This window comes from Branchiostoma floridae, chromosome 12 (assembly GCF_000003815.2).
Source record: "Branchiostoma floridae strain S238N-H82 chromosome 12, Bfl_VNyyK, whole genome shotgun sequence".
Classification (NCBI taxonomy): Eukaryota; Metazoa; Chordata; class Leptocardii; order Amphioxiformes; family Branchiostomatidae; genus Branchiostoma; species Branchiostoma floridae.
Window position 1 is genome coordinate 5,675,813 of NC_049990.1, and position 20,725 is coordinate 5,696,537.

Here is a 20,725-nt window from a genome sequence, read left to right on the forward strand (position 1 = left end):
ATCATACTGATTTAACATTACAAACCCGATAGAGACAATGATACAGGCTTAAAATACTTAATACAATAAGTGAAAGGGTTGTCAAAATAGCCTGTCAAATACAAATGTTTGTTGTGAATATACGTTTGCTTTCTGTCCTGGCTTGTTGTTCATATATGTCAGATGTAGTTTTGATATGTTATATCTATTTTCCAAAATGCTACTTACTTTCCACATCTTAATTGAAAAGACATATGTTGTGCTTGATTAATTTTCGAAAACAATAGTAGTCATTTTGTCGCTCCAAGATGAGGTTTTCTGAACTGAGGAGTTTCTGCAAAATATCAATACTATTTGCTTTTTATCACATTCAATGATTATTACTATTCTAACATTGAATAGTAATAATGATATGTAACATTTTCTTTCTTAATTGCCAACATTTTTTTCTTTACAAAATACACAAGGACGACCATCAGGTCATGTAGGTGTCACCATGTGTATCCATGGCAACCGTTGCTAAGGCGTTGACAAGGTGGACCACGCCCACCTGTCGATACCAATTACAGCAACATTGTCCATATGAAAAATGACATTCTTCATTAGCCACCATTGACACGAACCTTTTATATAACATGTGTTCTAATTGCTTTTCTACAATGCTTTTATTTTACATCTACTTCGCTTGAGTCTTTCCCTAAAGTGACTGCGAGGTTATTGATATATGTATTTAACCCTACAGAGGACAAACATGTTTGAGATTGTTGATTTTCAATAGACAGAAATAACAGAGCTATTATGTGCCTTTCTTCTTTTATACAATATTTTTATTTTACATCTACGTCACTTGATTTTGTCAGAAAGCGACCACATGATAATAGATATATGTATTTAACCCCAGAAAGGACAAACATGTTTGAGATTGTTGATTTTCAATAAACAGAAATAACAGAGCTATTAGTATTATGTGCCTTTCTCCGGCTGGCTGTTTTTTTAATTCTATATCTACATCGCTTGATTTTTTTCAGAAAGCGACCACATAATAATAGATATATGTATTTAACCCCAGAGAGGACAAACATGTCTGAGATTGTTGATTTTCAATAAACAGAAATAACAGAGCTATTACTATTATGTGCCTTTCCCCGGTTGGCTGCTTTTATTCTATATCTACATCGCTTAATTTTTTCTTAAGTGACTACAAGATTATACATATATGTGATTAACCCTACAGAGGACAAACATGTTTACGATTGTTGATTTTAAATAGACAGAAATAACAGAGCTTGTCTGTGTCTTTCCGCGGTTGGCTGCTTTCAAGTATGTGTATGTACATCGCTTGATTTTGTATTTAACCTTAGATAGTACAAACATGTTTGAGATTGTTGATTTTCAATAGACAGAAATAACAGAGCTATTCTGTGCCTTTCCGCGGTTGGCTGCCGAACGTTTCTCGCGGCGGGTCGCTCCCGTCACCCTAGTGGCTGCCTCTGTAAGAAGGTCCTCCCGACACGAGAGCACCTCTGTTCTCCTCCACCCATTGTGACAACAACACTTGGCTTTCTTTCCGTTCTTTCTCCTGCAAGTAACTCTATCGTCCTGCCGGGCACGGGGAAGGGGAGGGGGTCAGTCAGGGTCAGGGTCGCCGCACAATTGTTTAATCTCCTCTGTGAAACGTGTTGCACTTTGCTAAATCCCTTTATTAGTTTTTTTATTGATTAGGTGTCTGTTTCTTGTCAGCCTTCCATGGAAAGTTTGGCACAGGACAGTAGCTAATCGATGTAAGGGCTGTGTCATCTGGTGAAGGACGAAACGACTCTGAAATAGATATAGAAGACTATTCCATGTTCATTCCCTTACATATGTTTCAAATATGATAGTAAAACACATAATCTCATAGACAATTTATTTAGTTATGATGGACAATTGAATTATCTGTTTTACATCAATATTTCTTTTCATCTTTGTATAGTTCTTTTATGTTGTAATAAAATGTGTATAATCTCTTAATATTTTTGTATTTCTCTTATCTTTTGCATATTCTATGTTCACCCATTTCCATATCCTACACAAATGATAGTACAACACTTAATCTCATAGGTAGTTCAAATTATCCACATTTTGTATTACTATTTCTATCAATTTTCGCTCATTTTGTTCATGTTTTCGTCTGAAATATAAGCTAGATTGATGACTTCGGTATTTGTAATGTTGTGTAGCTTTAGTTCGTTCTAACAATCGGTAGGAAATGTCCCGCTGTGTACAGTGGGGAGGGGCACAATGACTTGATAATGGCTCGTATCTGTTGCAATTGTTATGTCCTGTTGGGGGTAAATGTTGCGGTATTGTATATATGATTACTTATTTGTTATACTCATATTTCAGTTAATAATATTTGTCTCTTTTATTTCCAGACAATGAAGGAAGATGTGGTCAATCGCTGCCACCTTAAAGGACGTACGTCGGCTAGAATTCGAAGAAACAGTAAGTTGACACGTATTTCTAATATTTTCATATTCTGCTACGAAATTGTAATCTCCAAGCAGATCCTACGGTAGCATAAGATAGTATCAAAAGCTGGCTTAGGAGTGTGTTTCGCTACCTACATGGCAAATGTACTCCTCTTGGCTGACTATCTCCTGGCTAGTTTGGTACTATCTTATGCCATTGTAGGATCTGCTTGGAGATTAACGAAATTGGTCCAATCTATGTTTGAACCTTTGTTTATTCATGAAAGCTCAAATCGGCCTGCAGGCCGCTTGTCATCCTACATATAGAAGAGGCTATATATATAAAATACATCTACAGATATCACAGCATGGTACAGTCTGTTCTGTCACGTATCCACGTTCCTTGTACATGTACGATCGCCCGTAATATCACACGCTAGGTCGTCTGACAAAATGAAGATCGCTTGACATTTGCAAGCTGTCGTCTCCAAGGTTACCACCTGTCAATCATAACGCCAAAGGGGCGTGGCTTCGTTTCAGTCATTTCACACCCGGTGCTCAACCTCTGGTTACCTCTATGACAGATGTACATAGTATATACGTATATGATATTGATTGATTTTCAGTATAGTATACCTCATAGAGAATAGATTACAGTTAGTACAGACATATGGTCTGAAATATGTATCACAAGAATCTCGAGTCTTAATACAAAACTTACACATCTTCCAGCCAAGAAAAACAATATGTATCAGAATGTTTGTCGGGTATTCAGTCACGATTTTTCGTTATGGACAGGTATATGTCCTGTTTATATGACATTCTTGGTATATTATAACTCATATAGATGACAGTTATTTCATACATACCGATATTCTGATATGTTAAACAGAAGAATCCAACTTCCAGATAAACATACTACAAAAATCGCTTCCAGATTATAATTAGATTATATATAATTTATATCGTACAGGTATAACTCATATGTATTCTCAGTATAGTTAAACTAGTAGAAATAGATTACAATTATCATTACATTCATACAGCTAGTCTGATATATTATATACAAGAATACACCTTCCAGATACCGTTATACAAAACATACTACGAAAAAATCGCTTCCAGGTTATGATTAGGTTGTATCGTATACTAGTGTACCTCATACATGTTGATATTCTCAGTATAGTACAACTAGTAGAATAAGAATTACAGTCATCATTACATTAATACAGGTAGTCTGATATGTTTTATACAAGAATCCAACCTCTAGATAGATACCGAACCTTACACATCTTTAAACCAAAAATACTACTTCAGGGTCGAGCATTAAGAAATTGTATTACACGTTTTGGATGATAATATTTCGATGGATCCGAACTGTTGTGGTCTCCCCGATAGTTGTTTTCTTGCTGTCGGCTTGTCCTGAAGATCAAAGAAAAACACACACGCGTACATTAGATCTGTTGTTTATACTGTCATCAATCATAGGGAGATGGGTATGGCTACACACTACAGTAAACATACACAGAGACAGGTATCCTCGCACGAAACTATGGTCATGTGTAGTCTCCAGGCAGACGTGACAGCTGGATGAAAAAGAGAAGAATTTGGCCAAATAGGGACAAACAAGTTGTCCTGTGATTTCAGTCTTTTGCAGTCTATCCTAATCTCCAAGCAGATCCTACAATGGCATAAGATAGTACCAAACTGGCCAAGGAGTGTAGGCAACCGAAATGTGTCCATTTGCCTTGTATTTCCCCGGTAGACAAACACACACCTAGGCCGACTTCACTCCTCTGCCAGCTTTTGATACTATCTTATGCTACAGCAGGAGCTGCTTGGAGATTAGTCTATCCAGCTATCATGCCGGCCGGTCAGTTCAATTGCTAGGCCAATAAACTCCTACTAGGCTTTTATTCCTAGCTTGGCCAAAGTCGCCTATTACTATTATGAAACTGTTGGACATTACATTCGAAAAAGCAGTCAAACCCATATACATAGACATAAATTTAGATTTAAGATAGATGACATGTTCATGTCCTGTATACCACTGCCTTACTTTGCAATTAGCCCACGGGCATGATCTTGCAATAAGATTATCATCATAAAGTTATTATTACTATTCTGCCATGCCGGAGTCTGTTAGAGACTAGGTAGTGTGTGCGTGCTTCAGATGTCACGCTTATGCATCCAGGTTATTAGGGTTTAGATGCCCAATGATAATTCTGTTTACTATATATAAGAATTATCCAATATCCGATATCAAATCACACATGAAAGGTCCATGCCGAAAACGCAAAACCGTAGAACAGAATAGTTCATTTACATTAGGAAATTGTGTGTGATACTGTCATAGCTCGGAGGACTATCATGCTCCGACTGGGGCTAAGAGCCCAAGTAAAAGTAAGTCCTATAATAGCTGTTACTGTTGGCAATTTATTGTTATTATTACTGACCAGTTAGATTGACTAAAAGTGTAACTTTAAAAATGTTAAATCCCCAAAACATATAATGATTAATTAATAGAACGAACAATATCATGTAGATTGTTGGATGTAAGACATAAGCAGTGCTGTAGATTGATTAAAAGTCTAGCTTTAAAATGTTAAACCCTAAAACATATATTAATTAATAGAATGTCCAATACAAATTGACTGAAGTGGGCACCGTGAAAGAGAATAGCTCTTATATTATTATGAAAGACATTGTTTAACAGCAATAACTGTTACTTCTGGAAATTTAATTGAATATCAGTGATAGGTTAGATGCATTTAAAGTTTAAGTTAAAATGTTTAAATCCCCAAACATATGTTGATTGATAAAACGAACAATATCGTGTAGCTGTTTGGATGTAAGCTATGCGCAGCGCTGTCTTGTCTAATACAAATTGACTGAAGTGGGCACGCGAAAAATCTCTTAAACAGAGAAGCGCGTCTTCAAAAATTGATAAGGAAATCGTCCTGACGTCCTGCATGCCATCATAGCGGACGTCCGGTCTGTAGATATCTCGAAGAAGTTCTGACGTCGTAAATCTTAAGGTTCTCTCCCCTCCCCAAGGAGGGGCCGTTTTTATTATGAATCACTCTGTTTAGAGAAGCCACAAAGACATATCCTAACTTCCCCACATTCACAGACGAACAGAAAGCCACTTTTGAAATCGCAGAACCCACAAATTTTAGAAAAGGTGGGGCTTATCGTCTCCCTCTGCTTCCAAAAAAGAAGTCAAACCCAACCTGTTTAGAAATAGCCAACACTAGTATTAGAGTAGAATATTGTTTATAACTGTTCACTGTCACTTGTATATCTCCTATGTTTATACCATGTACTTGCAATTAGCCCTCGGGCACGAACTTGCAAATAAACTTCTATCATTTATTGGAGAGGAAATCTTAAGACTCTCTCCCCTCCCCAAGGAGGGACCGTTTTTATTGGAGAGGAAAGGGAGATGTCTTACGTGAGGGGAATCATCTCCCGGTAAACTGGTCGATTTATTCCCCTCTTTCAGGACCATGGACAGCGTAAACCGAGGAATTACGCCACCCTTAAGAGGCCGTTAAATATTCATGCCACTTAAACTGTTCGTAAATGTTGTAGAAGTAATAGTATACTCCTTGCTTTCTGCCCCGCCGTTATAAAAACACGGCAGACAATGGACGACACGGCCGGGACGGAAGGAGCGTACAGAGCCTCATCACCCGGGCCGCAATATTGAAACTTATCCCGGCATTATCTTTTCAATTGCAGGCTAGAGCGGCCTAATATTTGGATATGGAAAGTACGTTTGCAAATCGGTGGATGTTGACACTTGTTATCGCCGCACGAAGGGCCTGTAGGGTCCGTCTGAAGTACGGTTCTTCACACCACTCCACAAAAACATCTGTGTCGCGAGGATTGGCAACTTTTTAGATATGATATTTAGGAAGAAACCGTAAGACTGTTGATTAATGGCGTTATAATTGGCGGGGAGGTCGCTTCTCGTCAGGTTTAGATTGGCCCTCGTTTGCTACAGGCTTGTTCGATAGTCGTTGGGCTTTATACCAAAAGGCGACGTATCCTCTTCCCATCGCTCAATGTCGCTTTCTTTTTGTACGGCGCCCCTCCGCTAGGAATTAGCCCGCCTGAATAATTTAGAAGGTTCAAACAATCGATGTGGGTCGAGGCTTTTCGGGTGATTCTCGCCCGTCAGTCCTGCGATAGTCGGGTTACAACTATCTCTTTATTTTCCCTCTGGTAGTTGTGGAGAAAAATAGGAGCCAGATCCCCGAGGAGGGCGTTGGCGGAGGGGAGATATAATTTCTCGGTGTTCGGTCGTTGGGGTTCCACCCTAAGCCCCTGCTATCGACTGAGACACGCTCTGTGCCGAGATGTGATTGAGCGGGTTTCTCCAGGAGAGACAGAGATGGGCTGGAGTGGGGGAATCCGTGGCAAGGGTTGCGCCGTGGCAAAGCGACTGTCAACGGAAACGGAATAATACGAATGACTCCATCCCACCATTTGTTACAGTCGGAATATCGCACAAACCGAATATGAGAACCAACATCTGTATTCTCAGATCGTTTGTGTACATATTGCTTCTTAATGTCATGATATGATCATAGTGAAGTATACTTGAGTTGTAGTTGTAATTTTGATTTTTAAAAGCTTAAGTTGTGAATACCATTCTTCTACATAGAACATACAAAACTATACTTATTTGTCCTGGCTTTATGATAACAGACAATTATCTAAGAACTTTCTTGTTTCTATTTGAGGTTTCTTTTTATAGCATCACTTCAGTGGTAGAACATACAGAATTCGCCTTACACACAAGGACACCACACAATCTTAGAAAATATTATTTGCAAGTGTGAAGTTATCATCAAGTGTTTTTTCTACTTATTGAATTTCCAAACAATTCCCGAAAGTGTATTGTATAACAGAAACGATTTGTCATTTGGGAATTCACAAAAATATCAACAATTTAGAAAACAGACTACGAGAAATGATACTACATCGTAGAAGCAACAAGCAAGCGCCTACGAAAAAATTGCGAAACCCTTTTGACAAGCCAACAATGTGTACGTGGTATATGTTTACGTGTAAGATCTGCTTCGCGATGTTCTATTTATAATACTACTGCATAACGTAATTTCGGAAACGACAGTGCTTGAACGCCACTTCAACTGTGCTTGATTTTGTCGTCTTCACTTTAATCGTCTTGAAGTTAACGTTCGCCAACGCGGAAACCATTAGTAGTTTCCTGTCTTGGGACGCTTCAAAATCATCCTCATTACATCTTCAAGTGTCTAGACTCTTTATAATGAGGTAACTTCGTTACTTAGTGGGTTTCTCTGCTTTCTGCTGAGCTAAAGTGTTCTTTCATGATATGCTAGGACGGTTAGCGCGTTTTTGGCTCTGATTTCTATATTTTATACCTCAAGATCTATTCTTTTTATAGGCTCTTGAACGTACAGGGTGATTAAAGTTCAAGTTAGTACTACGTCCGAAAATTGGAAATGAAATATAAGTCAGAATTTAGAAGAAAAAAGAAAACATAGCTTCAGAGCTGAATTCTTCCTAAATGATTCTGTTTTTACAGGTTGAAGGAAAACGAATATGTCTTCAGTTTCTTTTGTTAGGCTTATCTTCGTGTAAATCCAGAATCAACCGTACATATCACGTGTTTTCTCTTATAAAAACATGATTCTCACAAGACCAGTGTATCACGTGGTGATACCCCCCCCCCCCCCCCCCCCGTTTGCCAAGAAAGATAAACAACAATCTGTCGTTTTAAATGGAAATTCATACCGAAAACACGCTTTGAGTTGCTAAAACAAAATTTTTCATTTCACTTTTTTTTCGTTCTTAAGTTAAGGGTGTTAAGTTAGTTTTCTCCCCCCAAACGAAGTTTCGCCCAGCTGTCAGTCACGGTTAACACAATGGAATGAAGCAGTTAGCGGGCGAAACTTAAACTTTATTGCGTGAAACTGTCGTTAATTGCAAGACACAACTTGGAGGATAAGGTAGCTAACAAAGTCAGACCTCTCCCGTACAGAGGGTAGGCTTCCCCTCCCCTCAAATTCAATTAACCCGCACTCAAGGTTCCTCAAGTACTGATCGGGTTTAGGGACAAACCAGTGACTAGTCTGGTAGGAGGAGAAAAACCTGAGGGGCTTAACAATTTTTGTCCCAAAGGTAGAGTTTGAAAGGATTTAAATGATTGATTATATTCATAAATGTTTGTCATGGAATGTAGATATTAGAAATTGACAATATTGTACTTTTGCTTCACCTTTGTGGAGATGTAACGGATTGTCCCCTAGAGTAGAGATATTTTCGCAGGATTATTTTACTGATTATGTTTAAAGCTGATTACTTTTTATCACTTTTTGGTGAGGGGCTTGGTGTCGAAGGGGGGGGGGCGTCAGCTGTGCTGTTTAGGGGGTATAGTATGGGGGTGTAATGACTCAAGAAATATACTTTCGGGGGGGGGGGTGCTAGATTCTTGCCACTTTCCCCCAATATCATAGACAAAATTCTTACTTTCTCTAGTATTTCACATCAGTGTACACATATTCTGGATCCTTCTAACCAAAGTTGTAAATACAGACACAGTTTGTTCCTTGTTTCCTCGCCACTTCTGTGTTTTGGATAGTTAGCAAGTGGCATTTGATTTACAAACAACTTGAGGAAATGCTTGATATAACACCACCTGGGGCCACTGAACGTGTGAAAGTCATGTTTTCTAACGTATATAACAGTTGTCGGATTTGACTTGTGTTCAGACAACTAAAGTATATGTTTTGAAATGTTTAGAGAGAACTAGTTTATTAGTTATCTATACAGGTTCAAAAGTTTGCATTTTGAAAAAAAGGTCACTTTTAGGGCTTTGCTTCTAAATTCTTTGCCTTATTATTCTTGTTCAGATTCCCTTTCCTTTACTTTACTCGTGTTTTGCATGTCATATATTGGATGTATGTGTGCGTAAAATCTGCCTCCTATAACTCACAAGTATATTGACAGATGACGACAACACTATCAAAACTTTTGTATACCTAAAAGCTTTAACTTCAAGCCTCGCCGAGTTCTCTTTTTCCCGGGTTTGTTTCTCTGTAACAGAGATTCTAAAGGTCTTTAGAAAGAAGACAGTGGGCCCAGCACACGACTAGTGTTTGTGAATAGTGTAGTGACCGCTGTTCGCCTTTGTTGGAGGAAACAGGTACACACACGTCGTGTAAGGTAGTCCATAAACTAAGCGGGCGGCTTGTTGTGTAGGTTTAAACAATAGGTACAAATCATCCGTTGTCAGTGTGTGAAAAGAGCGGCTTCCCCCTTCCCTTTGACTCCATAGTGTGGAGTGTTTGCCGCAAGTCTTTACTACCACGTTTTCATTGTGTGGGGCGTTTGAGGTGCTCTTCGCTATTACAGGTAGCAAATCATTGGGGGTGACGTGTGGACTTACACCCAGGTGTGGCGGAGAGAAGTGGTGGAGGACCATCACCGGGGGTCGGGCCTTCTCAAGCCCTCTTAACACCTTAACACTGCCACGTCCCCGCCCATTCCTTTATCCACCTGCCTTAAGAAGTGCACGCGTCTACTTCCTTTCTCACTTTTAAGAACTCTTAGACTTGTCGCATTTTTTACCGACTTCGCTTTTCTGTATTTATTTTTTTCTCCGTTCTAAGACTATATCTCGTTAGTTATATCTCTTATCTGCGATTCTCGGAAACAAGGTAGAAGTAGTGTTGTCCCCAACGACGTAGGAGAACTGGAAACCCAGGACTGGTCCCGTGTTTGTGCGCTGGTCTAAGCCAATATTCCGACTTAATTTACTGGACTAATTGGTGCTGTCACTCAGCCCGGGACCCCCGCTACCAAACCTGTGTTGTAATTTACTCATGCAGATTTACTGAAAAATTCAGGCTATGATAATTTGATATTTGGGGGCTGTAGGCTGTGGTGGTTTTGGTAAAGTAAGTGTACGGTTCCTGCCGATTTGCCACGCAAGCGTGGTGATAGAATGCCAAAAACGACAGCCGGAATTTGACTGAAATACTGTAGTTTCTACCAGACTAACTACGATAGCTATAGGGAGAATAGTTTGCCAGGGAAGTTTGGCTATCATAATTAAGGTTTCAAATTCTTACGTTTCGCTACCCTTTCGCAAGGACTAACTATCCTGGCCAAGTATTCCCTTTTATGCCGAATTGTACGATCCGTACCCCCGTAGAAAGGCCTGGTGGAGGCTAGAAAAACTGAGTGATATCGAAGATTGAAAGTGTGTGTTTTAAAAGGTTTTGGCGTGTTGGTATAGGACATGGCGTGGTAAAATGGGAGGTAACCCAACACGTGTCTACTCTTGTTCGACCTTTTTCAGCGGGGTGTATAGAATTCCTTAGGTCAAGCTTCGCCCCGTGTTTTCTTACAACCTTGGAGGCGGTGGTGAAAAATCGTTCGCTTGAACTCCGTCTTGGGTCTACAGTTCCTTCAAGTCTTTGTTTTGAAAAAGGGCGGGAAGGACGAGCACTTGAACGTATTTGTGTTCCGTCTCAGCATCTTCCAAACATTAAAGGGGGCATCCCCTCTTCAGGAGTACAAGTGCTTGACGGAGACTGAAACAAAAGTTTCCCTCGCTTCCGGTGTTCCACCTGTGTAAGGAAACTTATCTCCGTTAGGTGTAAGGAATCTGCCGGGTGCCACACTCCACACTGTCAGGCGATCGGGCCTCGCTATCTAAATGTCTCTTTGTTCTAAACTGTAGTGGGGGGTCGGGAGCAATGTTGGTGGGCCTTATACTTAGATTTTAATTACGCTGACCGCGTTGAACTTTTTGGCACCCTGACACAAGTTGATATTTAGTTGTACTAACCTGTGTGTGTGCGTTTTAAATGTGAGTCACGTGTTTGTTTTGGTTGTACATCCGTTTTTCGGTCCATTTCGGGGCCGTATTTTGGGACACAGGATGCACCACCGGTCACACCTGTTGGAGTTCAACGCCGTCTCCGCCCCCCTCCCTACTTCACACTTGTGTGCTGTGGAATGTTGTTAGGTGGAGAGGCTATCGGGATCTATCTCCTAACGTGTGTGTGTCAGTCTTCTGTAGTACCGGTTCTACCGCCCCTCCCCCCCACACACACTCGGGAAAAAACACGACTTTACACGCGAGGGGCTCAGCTTTGGTCCGTTCCCACGGTCGCACCGCATATCCTCATTATGTGAAGAAGGGTCCAGGGACTACCGCCGGCCCATCTGTACAATACAGCTCTAAAGCCGAGCTGGACTAACGACTCTGGGTTCGAATCCCACCTGGGCGCGGCTCGGGAGAGTGGGCCGGGAGGAACTTTGAAGCCGGGGGAAATCCGGGGTTCACAGAAATCTGCCCGCGCGTTTTTAATTTAGCGCGGACAAGGGTAATAGGGCGCGTAGTGTAGAGAAATGTCAGGCCGTCCCACTGCGCCGAGCATTAGGCCGCATGTCGGCGGATCATGCCGCGTAATAGATTTGGATGCGCGCTCCCTGGGGACGAATCACTCCCACCGTTTATACTCCGTGCCCCTATCTTTTAATTTCTATCTGTTTTACCCAGATATTCAGTCTAATCCTCCGGGTTCTACCGCGGGAGCGAAATGTGCCCCAAGAGTACTTACCAATCGCCCGCACTGGGAGTTTTGTCGGGATTTAGCTCGCAGATTTGCGGGATAGATGACTAGAAAGGGGAAGAGAGAGAAAAATCTAAAGTACGTACGACTGGGGGATAGGCATGGTAGGCGAAGACAGGAGACACCACTGCTTCACTTGATGTTACTAGCAATGTATAAGAACCAGAAAATGGCTGCGGCCAACTGTTAGAGAATGCGTGCTCGTGTAGCCTGCATGTGGGACAAAACATGGTGTAGGAAGTGGCCTCATCGACACTCTGCAGTCTGTAGGGCCTGTTGTTATCCAATTTTCATATTTTGGGTTCTTTTAGAGAGTCCATACTTAAACATCCAGCCCATTCAGACCCCACAACTTCCCTGTTTGAGGTGGTTTGAGATGAATGCTTGATAAATGCTAATTATTGTAAGGGCGGAGCAAAGGGCCAGCCGATCATTACTCGAATTTCCTGCCACTGTTTGTTGTGGAAAAATCCGATAGTCTGAACGCCTCGTGTTTCGCTAGGAGACCGCGGCCCCGGGAAAGGCGAGACCGGGATCGGGTAACGCAGCCCCTCGGTACACCTTGCACCCCTCCCCGCCCAGGTATCTCAACAGCTCCCCTTACCGGTGCCTTCAACACTTTTTTATTTCTTTCCCCCTACTGGACGTTACGGTGAGGGGCAATAAATCAACCCGGGCGTTCTGACATTCTTCCCGGCACCCGGCCGGTGGGGACCTAATTGCATATGCCATCACCACAACTACGGCACCCCTACAAGGGAGAATGAAGCATTTGTCACATGACGTCATTTGATTGGCACGTGGGCGACCTGTCAATCACAATGCCCGGAGTAAACACCTGCAGCTGGGGGTTGTGGTTCCATCATGGCGGACTGACAACTCATTTCCCAGGCTGGTATGATTAGGGCCTAATTGTACCAGCTGACTGCAGAAAACTGGATTCGATTTTGCGGTAGCGTCGATCGAGGATCGATGGAAAAACGCGCCTGTACCCGAAGCGCCGCCTACTCGGCGAGATCCCGCCGCCAATTGTCACCTAGCTACGTCACCTGTCACCAACACTGACGGGGCAACATAACTAAATAACTATTCATCATGGCTGTCAGAATGCGGCCCTCTGATTGGTCGATCGCTAAGTGATTTGCGCACTGCCAATCAATAGACATGGACGTGATAGGCAAACGGCCCCCCAAAATATCGAGTGTTCTCACGAAACAAGTCGCATAGTATTCCTGTCTTGTGGTACGCAGCGGTCGGGAACTTGTTACCTCTCGTCTCGTCTCCTAGTCTCTCTCCATTTCTCCCAACAACAACACGAACTCAGTCGTGCTGGCTACTAGTAGGTACTTCGCTATGATGGAGACAGCCGTGCACCCGGCCCAGCCCAGCCAACCTCCGTCCGCTTCGTCGCCGACAGAGCTGAAGCCCCCGACATCGGGCGCAGTCTCTCCCGGCAACAAGGCCGCCAACGACTCGTCGAGAGTCAAGCGGCCGATGAACGCCTTCATGGTGTGGTCGCGCGGACAGCGCCGGAAAATGGCCCAGGAAAACCCCAAGATGCACAACTCGGAGATCAGCAAGCGTCTTGGAGCCGAGTGGAAACTTCTGACAGAAGCAGAGAAGCGGCCCTTCATCGACGAAGCCAAGCGGCTACGTGCCCTACACATGAAGGAACACCCCGACTACAAGTACCGGCCCAGGAGGAAGACAAAAACCTTGATGAAGAAGGACAAATACAGTCTGCCAGGTGGTCTGATCGCAGCGAACGGGGCCCCAGTTCAGCGTACCATCGCCACAGGTATGGACCAGTATGCTCATATGAACGGGTACATGTCGAATAACGCGTATACCCACATGATGCACCAGGACCAGTTGCATGCCTACCCGCACCCCGGCATCTCTCCGGCCCAGACGGCGTCCCAAATGGCGTCCAACGCATCCCTGCCGCCACGGTACGACATGTCGGGCCAAATTCCACCCTACCCCATGGCTACCACTAACTCTTACTCCAGCTACACGAGCTCCAGCTACACGACCAACCCCTACTCGCACCACTACACCACGCCGCAGACCATGAGTAGCCAAATGCCGCCGGGATTCACGACGGTCAAGACGGAGGCCGGGCCCGCAGCACCGACCGGCACGCCGCCCGCCGACGGCCGCGGGAGGAACCCCTGTCCCGGGGACCTACGAGAGATGATCTCCATGTACCTTCCTGGCGATGCCAACGACCCCAACGCACAGAGTCGGCTTCACAGTATGCAAGGACATTATCAGAACTCGGTCGGGGTCAACGGTACAGTTCCCCTCAGTCACATGTGAGCATCAATACGTCCTCATACAACTTTTCAATAGGGTCTGTTTACCCGTGTATTCAGTGCGACTTTGGGGTACATTGTCATAGCCATAGGTTTTGTTTTAATTATTCTTTTCGTTTTGAACGAAGTCAATCATGCCGTGAATTGAACCTGAAATCGGAGCTTTTTTCCTGGTAGGGAAGAGAAAGTTTTTATGACTTATATCATCATCCACACGACTGGTGTCAAACTAGGATTCACGTCACTATTTTTTGCACAAAGCGACTCTCGACTTATCTCTGCCGTTTGTTTATATGTTGTACAAATTTTGGACATTTTTATTGTTATTTAAGAAGATTTTGTGTTTTTGCTAGATGACAAAGTGTGTTGTAGATATATCTTTTTGAACAGAAGCAAGTTTTATGGACAGTCTACGCAACGTTGTGCGGAATTCCCGCGCGAAAAAAGAAGTTATTTTGTTTTTCCGAGTGCCACTGCTCCAAGCAGTTGTAAAGAAAATATAATTTATAGAGAAACTTTTTTTCCACATGAGACAGTTTGTTGAACTATTCTATTTGCTATTTGACGACGATGTTTTTTGTGAGGAAATATTGCTTGTGTTTGTTGGTTTTATTTTCCTATGCTGTGTTCTCCACAATTCAGTTGTAATGTTATTCAGTGTTGTGAAGTTATTTGAATAATTATTTTTGTGGACTTCTTTCTCAGAGCCAAGAGATGTAAATATATCGGCACAGTTTCTAATACTACTTGTTGACGCGTTCCGTTTTTGAAGAAGTCGAGAAATAAATTGACAGCGAGTTGTTGAAAAAGGAGACAAACGTGTGGTGCGCCGTATTTCCTTGTAGCGTTTTTTGTTAGTATAGCCATTCAGTCCGAGCCCTTTCAGTGCTGTTGAGTTGTAGGGTTTCTTTACAATCATACGCATTATCGCTATTATGTAGGCTAGAATTTGAAGGTTTTGTTCGCCATACTCGTGCGCCCCCTTGATGACAGGTAATAAGGTATTGTTAAAAACAATGGCGACAATGCGCCATGTGTACAGGAGAAGTAATCGGGGTGTGGGGAGGAGACAGTTTGCGTTTGTTTTTTCCACCACTAGCCTTCTTGTTTATTCGTGGCGCTACAAAGTGCCACTCGGTGGCTGCTAGGTAGGGGAGGCGACAGGCCCGCTGTAGTAACGTCGGTCAGACTGTAGGCTCACATGGCCCAAAAAACGCAGGGAGAATACGTTCGACTTCATTTTGTGTAACACTTCCTCACCTTAGCAGGTATGACGGGCTGGTAACGTGCCCCCAAGTGCATTCCGCGAATATCTGACCCCTAGTATCTCAGGTCTGTGTTTGTCTTCCAAAGGTATAGGGCTGTTTCTGCCGAGACGAAACTATGTCGGGTACAGTTTGTAACTTGTACTTTACTCTCACCAACCAAAGCCCCCCTCCCTCACCCCCTACTATACACGTATCCATAATACATAGCGTGATGCAGTGTAATGTAGTGTTAATCACCAAACCACTTTGAGAGCCCAACCGACTAAATCCGAAAATTGGTCTGCTTTACTCGTACCGATCCAACAGGTTTCTTCTCTACGCGGATTTTGTGTACGTGTGTGGGAGGGAGGGTTTCTTCTCTTTTTTTTTTTTTTTTGGTTACGGGGCGACCACTAAGGAGAAGTGAAAGCCTAGAGTTTGGCGAGTATAGCTGAACAAATGTCGGTGAAGCACCTGAACATGTTTTCATGTTTGATGTACCACGTCTATTTAGAACCATATAAATTCCAGGGTGGCTGACACGCGGCCAGCTGGTACGGCGGGAGTGTGGAAGCTCGCCCGTCTGTTACCTGGTCTCCGTCCCGCCAAAACACAAACTCGCACCGCGCAGGAAATGGGCAGGATGTCTGTCTTTGACTCACCTAGCTAACTTCGGCTAAACATGACGCATCACGCCAACCACACGGACTGAAACAGGGAAACATGGAAGAGAGAAAACACAGAAAAACGCGCGGATAGCACATCATGACCAGTGAGGCATAGTAGGGGTCATGTTTACGACAAAACACGACCGGGGGATTCCGACTTAATTGTGCTTTATATTTTTTGTCTTGTTAATTTCCCACAATACCGCCGTGCAACAAAAGTGTGAGCCCCAGGGTGTGAGGTGTAAGCTTAGCACGTCATTCGCACATGGTTCTTTCATGTCCATTCGGCGCGCCATTCTTGATGACCGCGGCAAGAGCATGTGAATTTTTTTCCGTAAATCACCTCGGACCTCCCGGTGGTGGCGTATGCATGAGTTTGCAGAAAAACAACCCATAATTGTACCATCCAGGGGGTGTGTGTATATTCCCACTCCTAAATCTGTTCACTAAAAACCGAGTTAGACCCGAGATCGCTTCATATCAAGACGTTTAGCAGAAATTGTATTTTCTGTCCTACGCCGCTGGCTATCCAGAAAATGAGATTAGAACTCATCTGCACAACGTGTAGCTAACAGAATGGTCTTCTACCTATATTGACATAGATTTAATTCTTCGCGATTCCATTATAACTAAAATAGCCCTACAGCTAACAGCAGAAATGGGTTCGCAGGAATACGCCGTAGTTTAGAACAGTTGAGCAGCTGACAGTCCGAAGAAAATCGCGTGCAAGGCCTAACCACTCGCTACCGCTGTCGTGCAAACAAATTTTCTTTCCCCCGCCCTTCTTACTCGCCATTCGCAAACATTTATGTGGTTATGTTGACAGTGGGGGTACTAAAGAACACAATTGCCACCTCTCCAAGCCTAGAGATGTGCTAAAATCAGCTTGCAGGGGTTAGTTGTAACATATTCGTTCACAGTCCGGGTATTTTGTTAGATGCATCCTCGCATTGCTGTAACTACATTTAGCGTAATATTGCTCCCAGCCCTAATTACAACTAAACACGTTATGTTCTTTTCGCACCAGGTTAGAAATTATAATGTTAAAAGCTGGCGATATTAAAGAGCGAGGATTTAGACGTTGCTGTCCCTGTGATATTCCTATTTCGGCATTTTATTACCCAAACTAACGCCGGGTCCCAGAGGTGCGTTTGAAAATCAATTACCAAAATAGCGACTTGTTCGCAGCGATCGAATGTGTCAAAATGCGTCAACTCGTTATTTCATTGTTGCCTATTCGCCACTTCCGCGTGCTTTTAAAAAACACACACAGAAGTTTCTATGAATCCCCTATTTTCCCTTTCTTTAGTACAGTTGTAAGGAGAAATTGTGCAAACATGTGGCAGCCTGGGGTGACTCTTTTCAGGGGAAACCCTAGGCATATTGTTCACAGCAAAAGTGGCGCGAAAGAAAGAATAGGTCGGATGTTATACCGTGTATATTGTGCTTTTTATATCGGCAACTGTTTCCAAAGAAGTATCACTGTGGCCAGAGGTTTTGAGTCAGGCGGCCGGTGGGGGAATCTTTCTCCGGTGGTTTTAAATCCGGTTAGAGGAGAAGTGTTCCCACAGAAAGGTGCTTAGCGTGTTGGTGTTGGGGATAGACGCCGGCCGAGCGCACTGAGAGGCTTACGGCGTATGACGGGATTTCGCGGTAAGGATCGAATTTCTCCTGCAAAATTTTCCCGTCCGCTTTCCCTTTGTGTCAAGCTCTCCTCCCGAATTGATGTCATACTAGATCAATTAGAATTATGGTTACCTGATGTTTATGTATGTTGGAGAAACGAGGGTGATGTTAGGTTGGAATTTTTCTATGAAATTTAACACCAAATCACGTCATTTTTTGTGTAAAGGCTGTTGGATATCGTTTGTCATAGCCGCATGTGGTGGTGGATTTTCTGCGTGCAAACCTACGTCCGACGGAGATGTTAAAAACGAGATATGCCGCATTTTTCACGGAGAATTTCCCCAATGTTTCACCCGAAACGCTACACCCAAACAGGATTACTCCAGCGACTTGATGTCCGTGTCAAAATGTATCATGTTGACAGTAGAATAATTCCTTCCCCTGTTGACAGTCGCATAGGTTAAGCCGACTCGCAATGCAAACATATGTGGTGTAATACCTCCCACCATAGCCGTGGTACCTGGGGTATAGTAGACAGGGACAGATCTAGATTTGATTGAAATAATATTTCCAAATGGGGACCTGCCACATTATTGACTACGGTTGATGAATCGGTCGCAGATTGGGGAATTTTTCTTCCACTAAGCGATTATACTGTTATCCCTGAGGGGAAAGTTAATAATAAAAGGGGTTGCGACAAAAACCGTGCGTGTTGAAATAAACCCTCTATTCGCCGTGTACAGCCAGTGATGTGTGTGTGTGCAGTTGGAGAAACAGAAAGAAGAATTTCAGAACATCCTTTTTTTTCTCTCTCGTTTCATGTCGGCGGCTACTCCCACTCCATAGGGGATGTGGTGCTAACGCCAGGTATTAGTTTTTCCAGTGACCCGAGGACATGCATATCTGAACTGAGCCCCCCTTGCCGTTTTCTCACCGACTCCTACCCCGACTTGTTTGCCTACTAGGCACCGACACTACGCTAATGCATTGGCTTCTTGTTTGAACAGTGTTCTACTCCACAAGTGTTCACGAAATCTGTTACCATTGCGCTCCCCTCCAAACCAAACCATTTCCCTCTCTCTACTAAAGCATTAAAAAAGCGACCGTGTTGAGGAGTTTGATGAATTTATGATAGGTCCGGGGGTCGCGCAAGGTTCGCCCTGTTAAAAATCTCTGCCACCGGATAGAGCGGTTCTGATAGCGCCGTCTAGGTGTGTTTGCGTTGTCCCAGAGTCGCGGGGAAAATTTCCGCCGTAGAGCAGGCATGGTAAACACGACGTTCTGAGCCGCTGGCGGGACTAGACCAATCCGGTGTGCAGTAAAGTACCCACACCCAGGGTTTAAACCCGGGACTTCACCAACAGGATGTCCACAGGCCTCTCCTAAGTCTCAAGATACTCACACCGCACTCAACAAGAATCTAGAAAAATAATAATAATTACACATCCGTGTATCTTAACAACTTATGATGATATAACATACTTTCTAGGCGTTAATTATCACTCTCATAATGTAAAGAAACCTTTTAGTGTGATTAAAAAAAAACTCGTGTGCCCCCCTCCCCCTAAAGAATACCGCCTGCACGACTGAACCCACCACCAGAGTTGCAGTGGAACTCCAAATCGTCGATTTTTTCGATCGCCCACTTCAGAGGTGTGCTGTGCTAGAGTGGCTCGATAAAAACCTCCTTGACAACTGTGTGTGCTGTTCACTAGGAGATCTGACCTTTTCCGCAGGAACTAGCACTAGGGCTATCATCTATTTTAATATTTCTGTCACAGAAAACACGTACACTAGTGCGATTTCGAGTCCTATGTCTGTAATACTTTCACATGAAATTTTGACTGTTGTTTTTGCAGTTTTCCCGCATTCGTTACTCTATTCTAAGTCTGATAAGAGAAACTCTATGTCCGCAGGAACTAGCACTAGGTCTATCATCTATTTTAATATTTCTGTTACAGAAAACACGTAGACTCTCAAATGTTTGTAATACTTTCACCTGAAATTTAGCTGTTGTTTTTGCAGTTTCCCGCGTTCGATACTCTATCCTAAGTCTGGTAAGAGAAACTTCTGGCTGTAAAAACACAGTCTCCACGCTAGACCTACCTAGTGGGGCCGCTCGTGTTGGTTTTGTTATTATCGAGAAAAATCTCTCGCTGAGCAAACAGTCCGGTGTGCACGGTCCGGGACAACACGGGATATAGTTGTACCGATAGCCAGTCTTATCAGCAGCTCTATTTGTGCGGGGTTAGCACAATTTTGCTAACAATTTTAAAGGATCACAACCACAAAATAATTTCGTATACCACAACTTGAGGATATACGCTATAACATCCAGGTGTTAAAAAAGCCCGTGTGCGTCCGACACTACCTGTATATGGGACAGGTGTGTTGCAGTACAGCAGGCACAGGAATCGAACACCTGCGACTCGGGGTGAGGAACTTGGGTCCTATAAGACACAGGTGGTGACGGACACCGGTCCGGTGTATACGTGGTTTACCTGTCTACCTGTATCGCACCCACAGGTGTGCCCAGATATCCGTTACCTGTGGAACCACTATCAGGCTTCACGCCTTCCCGGTGGCGGGCGCATCACCACACAAGTCGCGCAGGGGCCGGGTGTACTGTGTCCCAGATAGCATGTCCCCTCCAACAAAAAAACTCCTCTCGTGTGTCCGAACCCCCACCTCTACGTTTCCCCTTCGCTTGCAACCAATGCCGGCGGAGATATCACAATTTCAGCCCCCTTTGAGCGAGGTAGCTGGTTTGTTTGTTATCGTAGGACGTTACTGTTGTCG

General features: G+C 43.4%; 1 protein-coding gene and 1 long non-coding RNA gene across 2 annotated transcripts in view; both read left to right on the forward strand.

Annotated features, from left to right (window-relative positions):
* LOC118427233 overlaps window positions 1–20,725 on the forward strand; it is a 77,030-nt gene that overhangs the window by 14,454 nt on the left and 41,851 nt on the right. Inside the window, exon 2 of the long non-coding RNA XR_004832498.1 lies at window positions 2,394–2,463. This is a non-coding gene — a long non-coding RNA (uncharacterized LOC118427233). The remainder of the gene's footprint in view (window positions 1–2,393; window positions 2,464–20,725) is intronic.
* LOC118427232 (transcription factor Sox-3-like) lies at window positions 13,228–15,203 on the forward strand. Its single transcript, XM_035836878.1, has one exon. It carries the CDS (start codon window positions 13,421–13,423, stop codon window positions 14,387–14,389), a length of 969 nt encoding a protein of 322 aa, XP_035692771.1. The 5' UTR covers window positions 13,228–13,420; the 3' UTR covers window positions 14,390–15,203.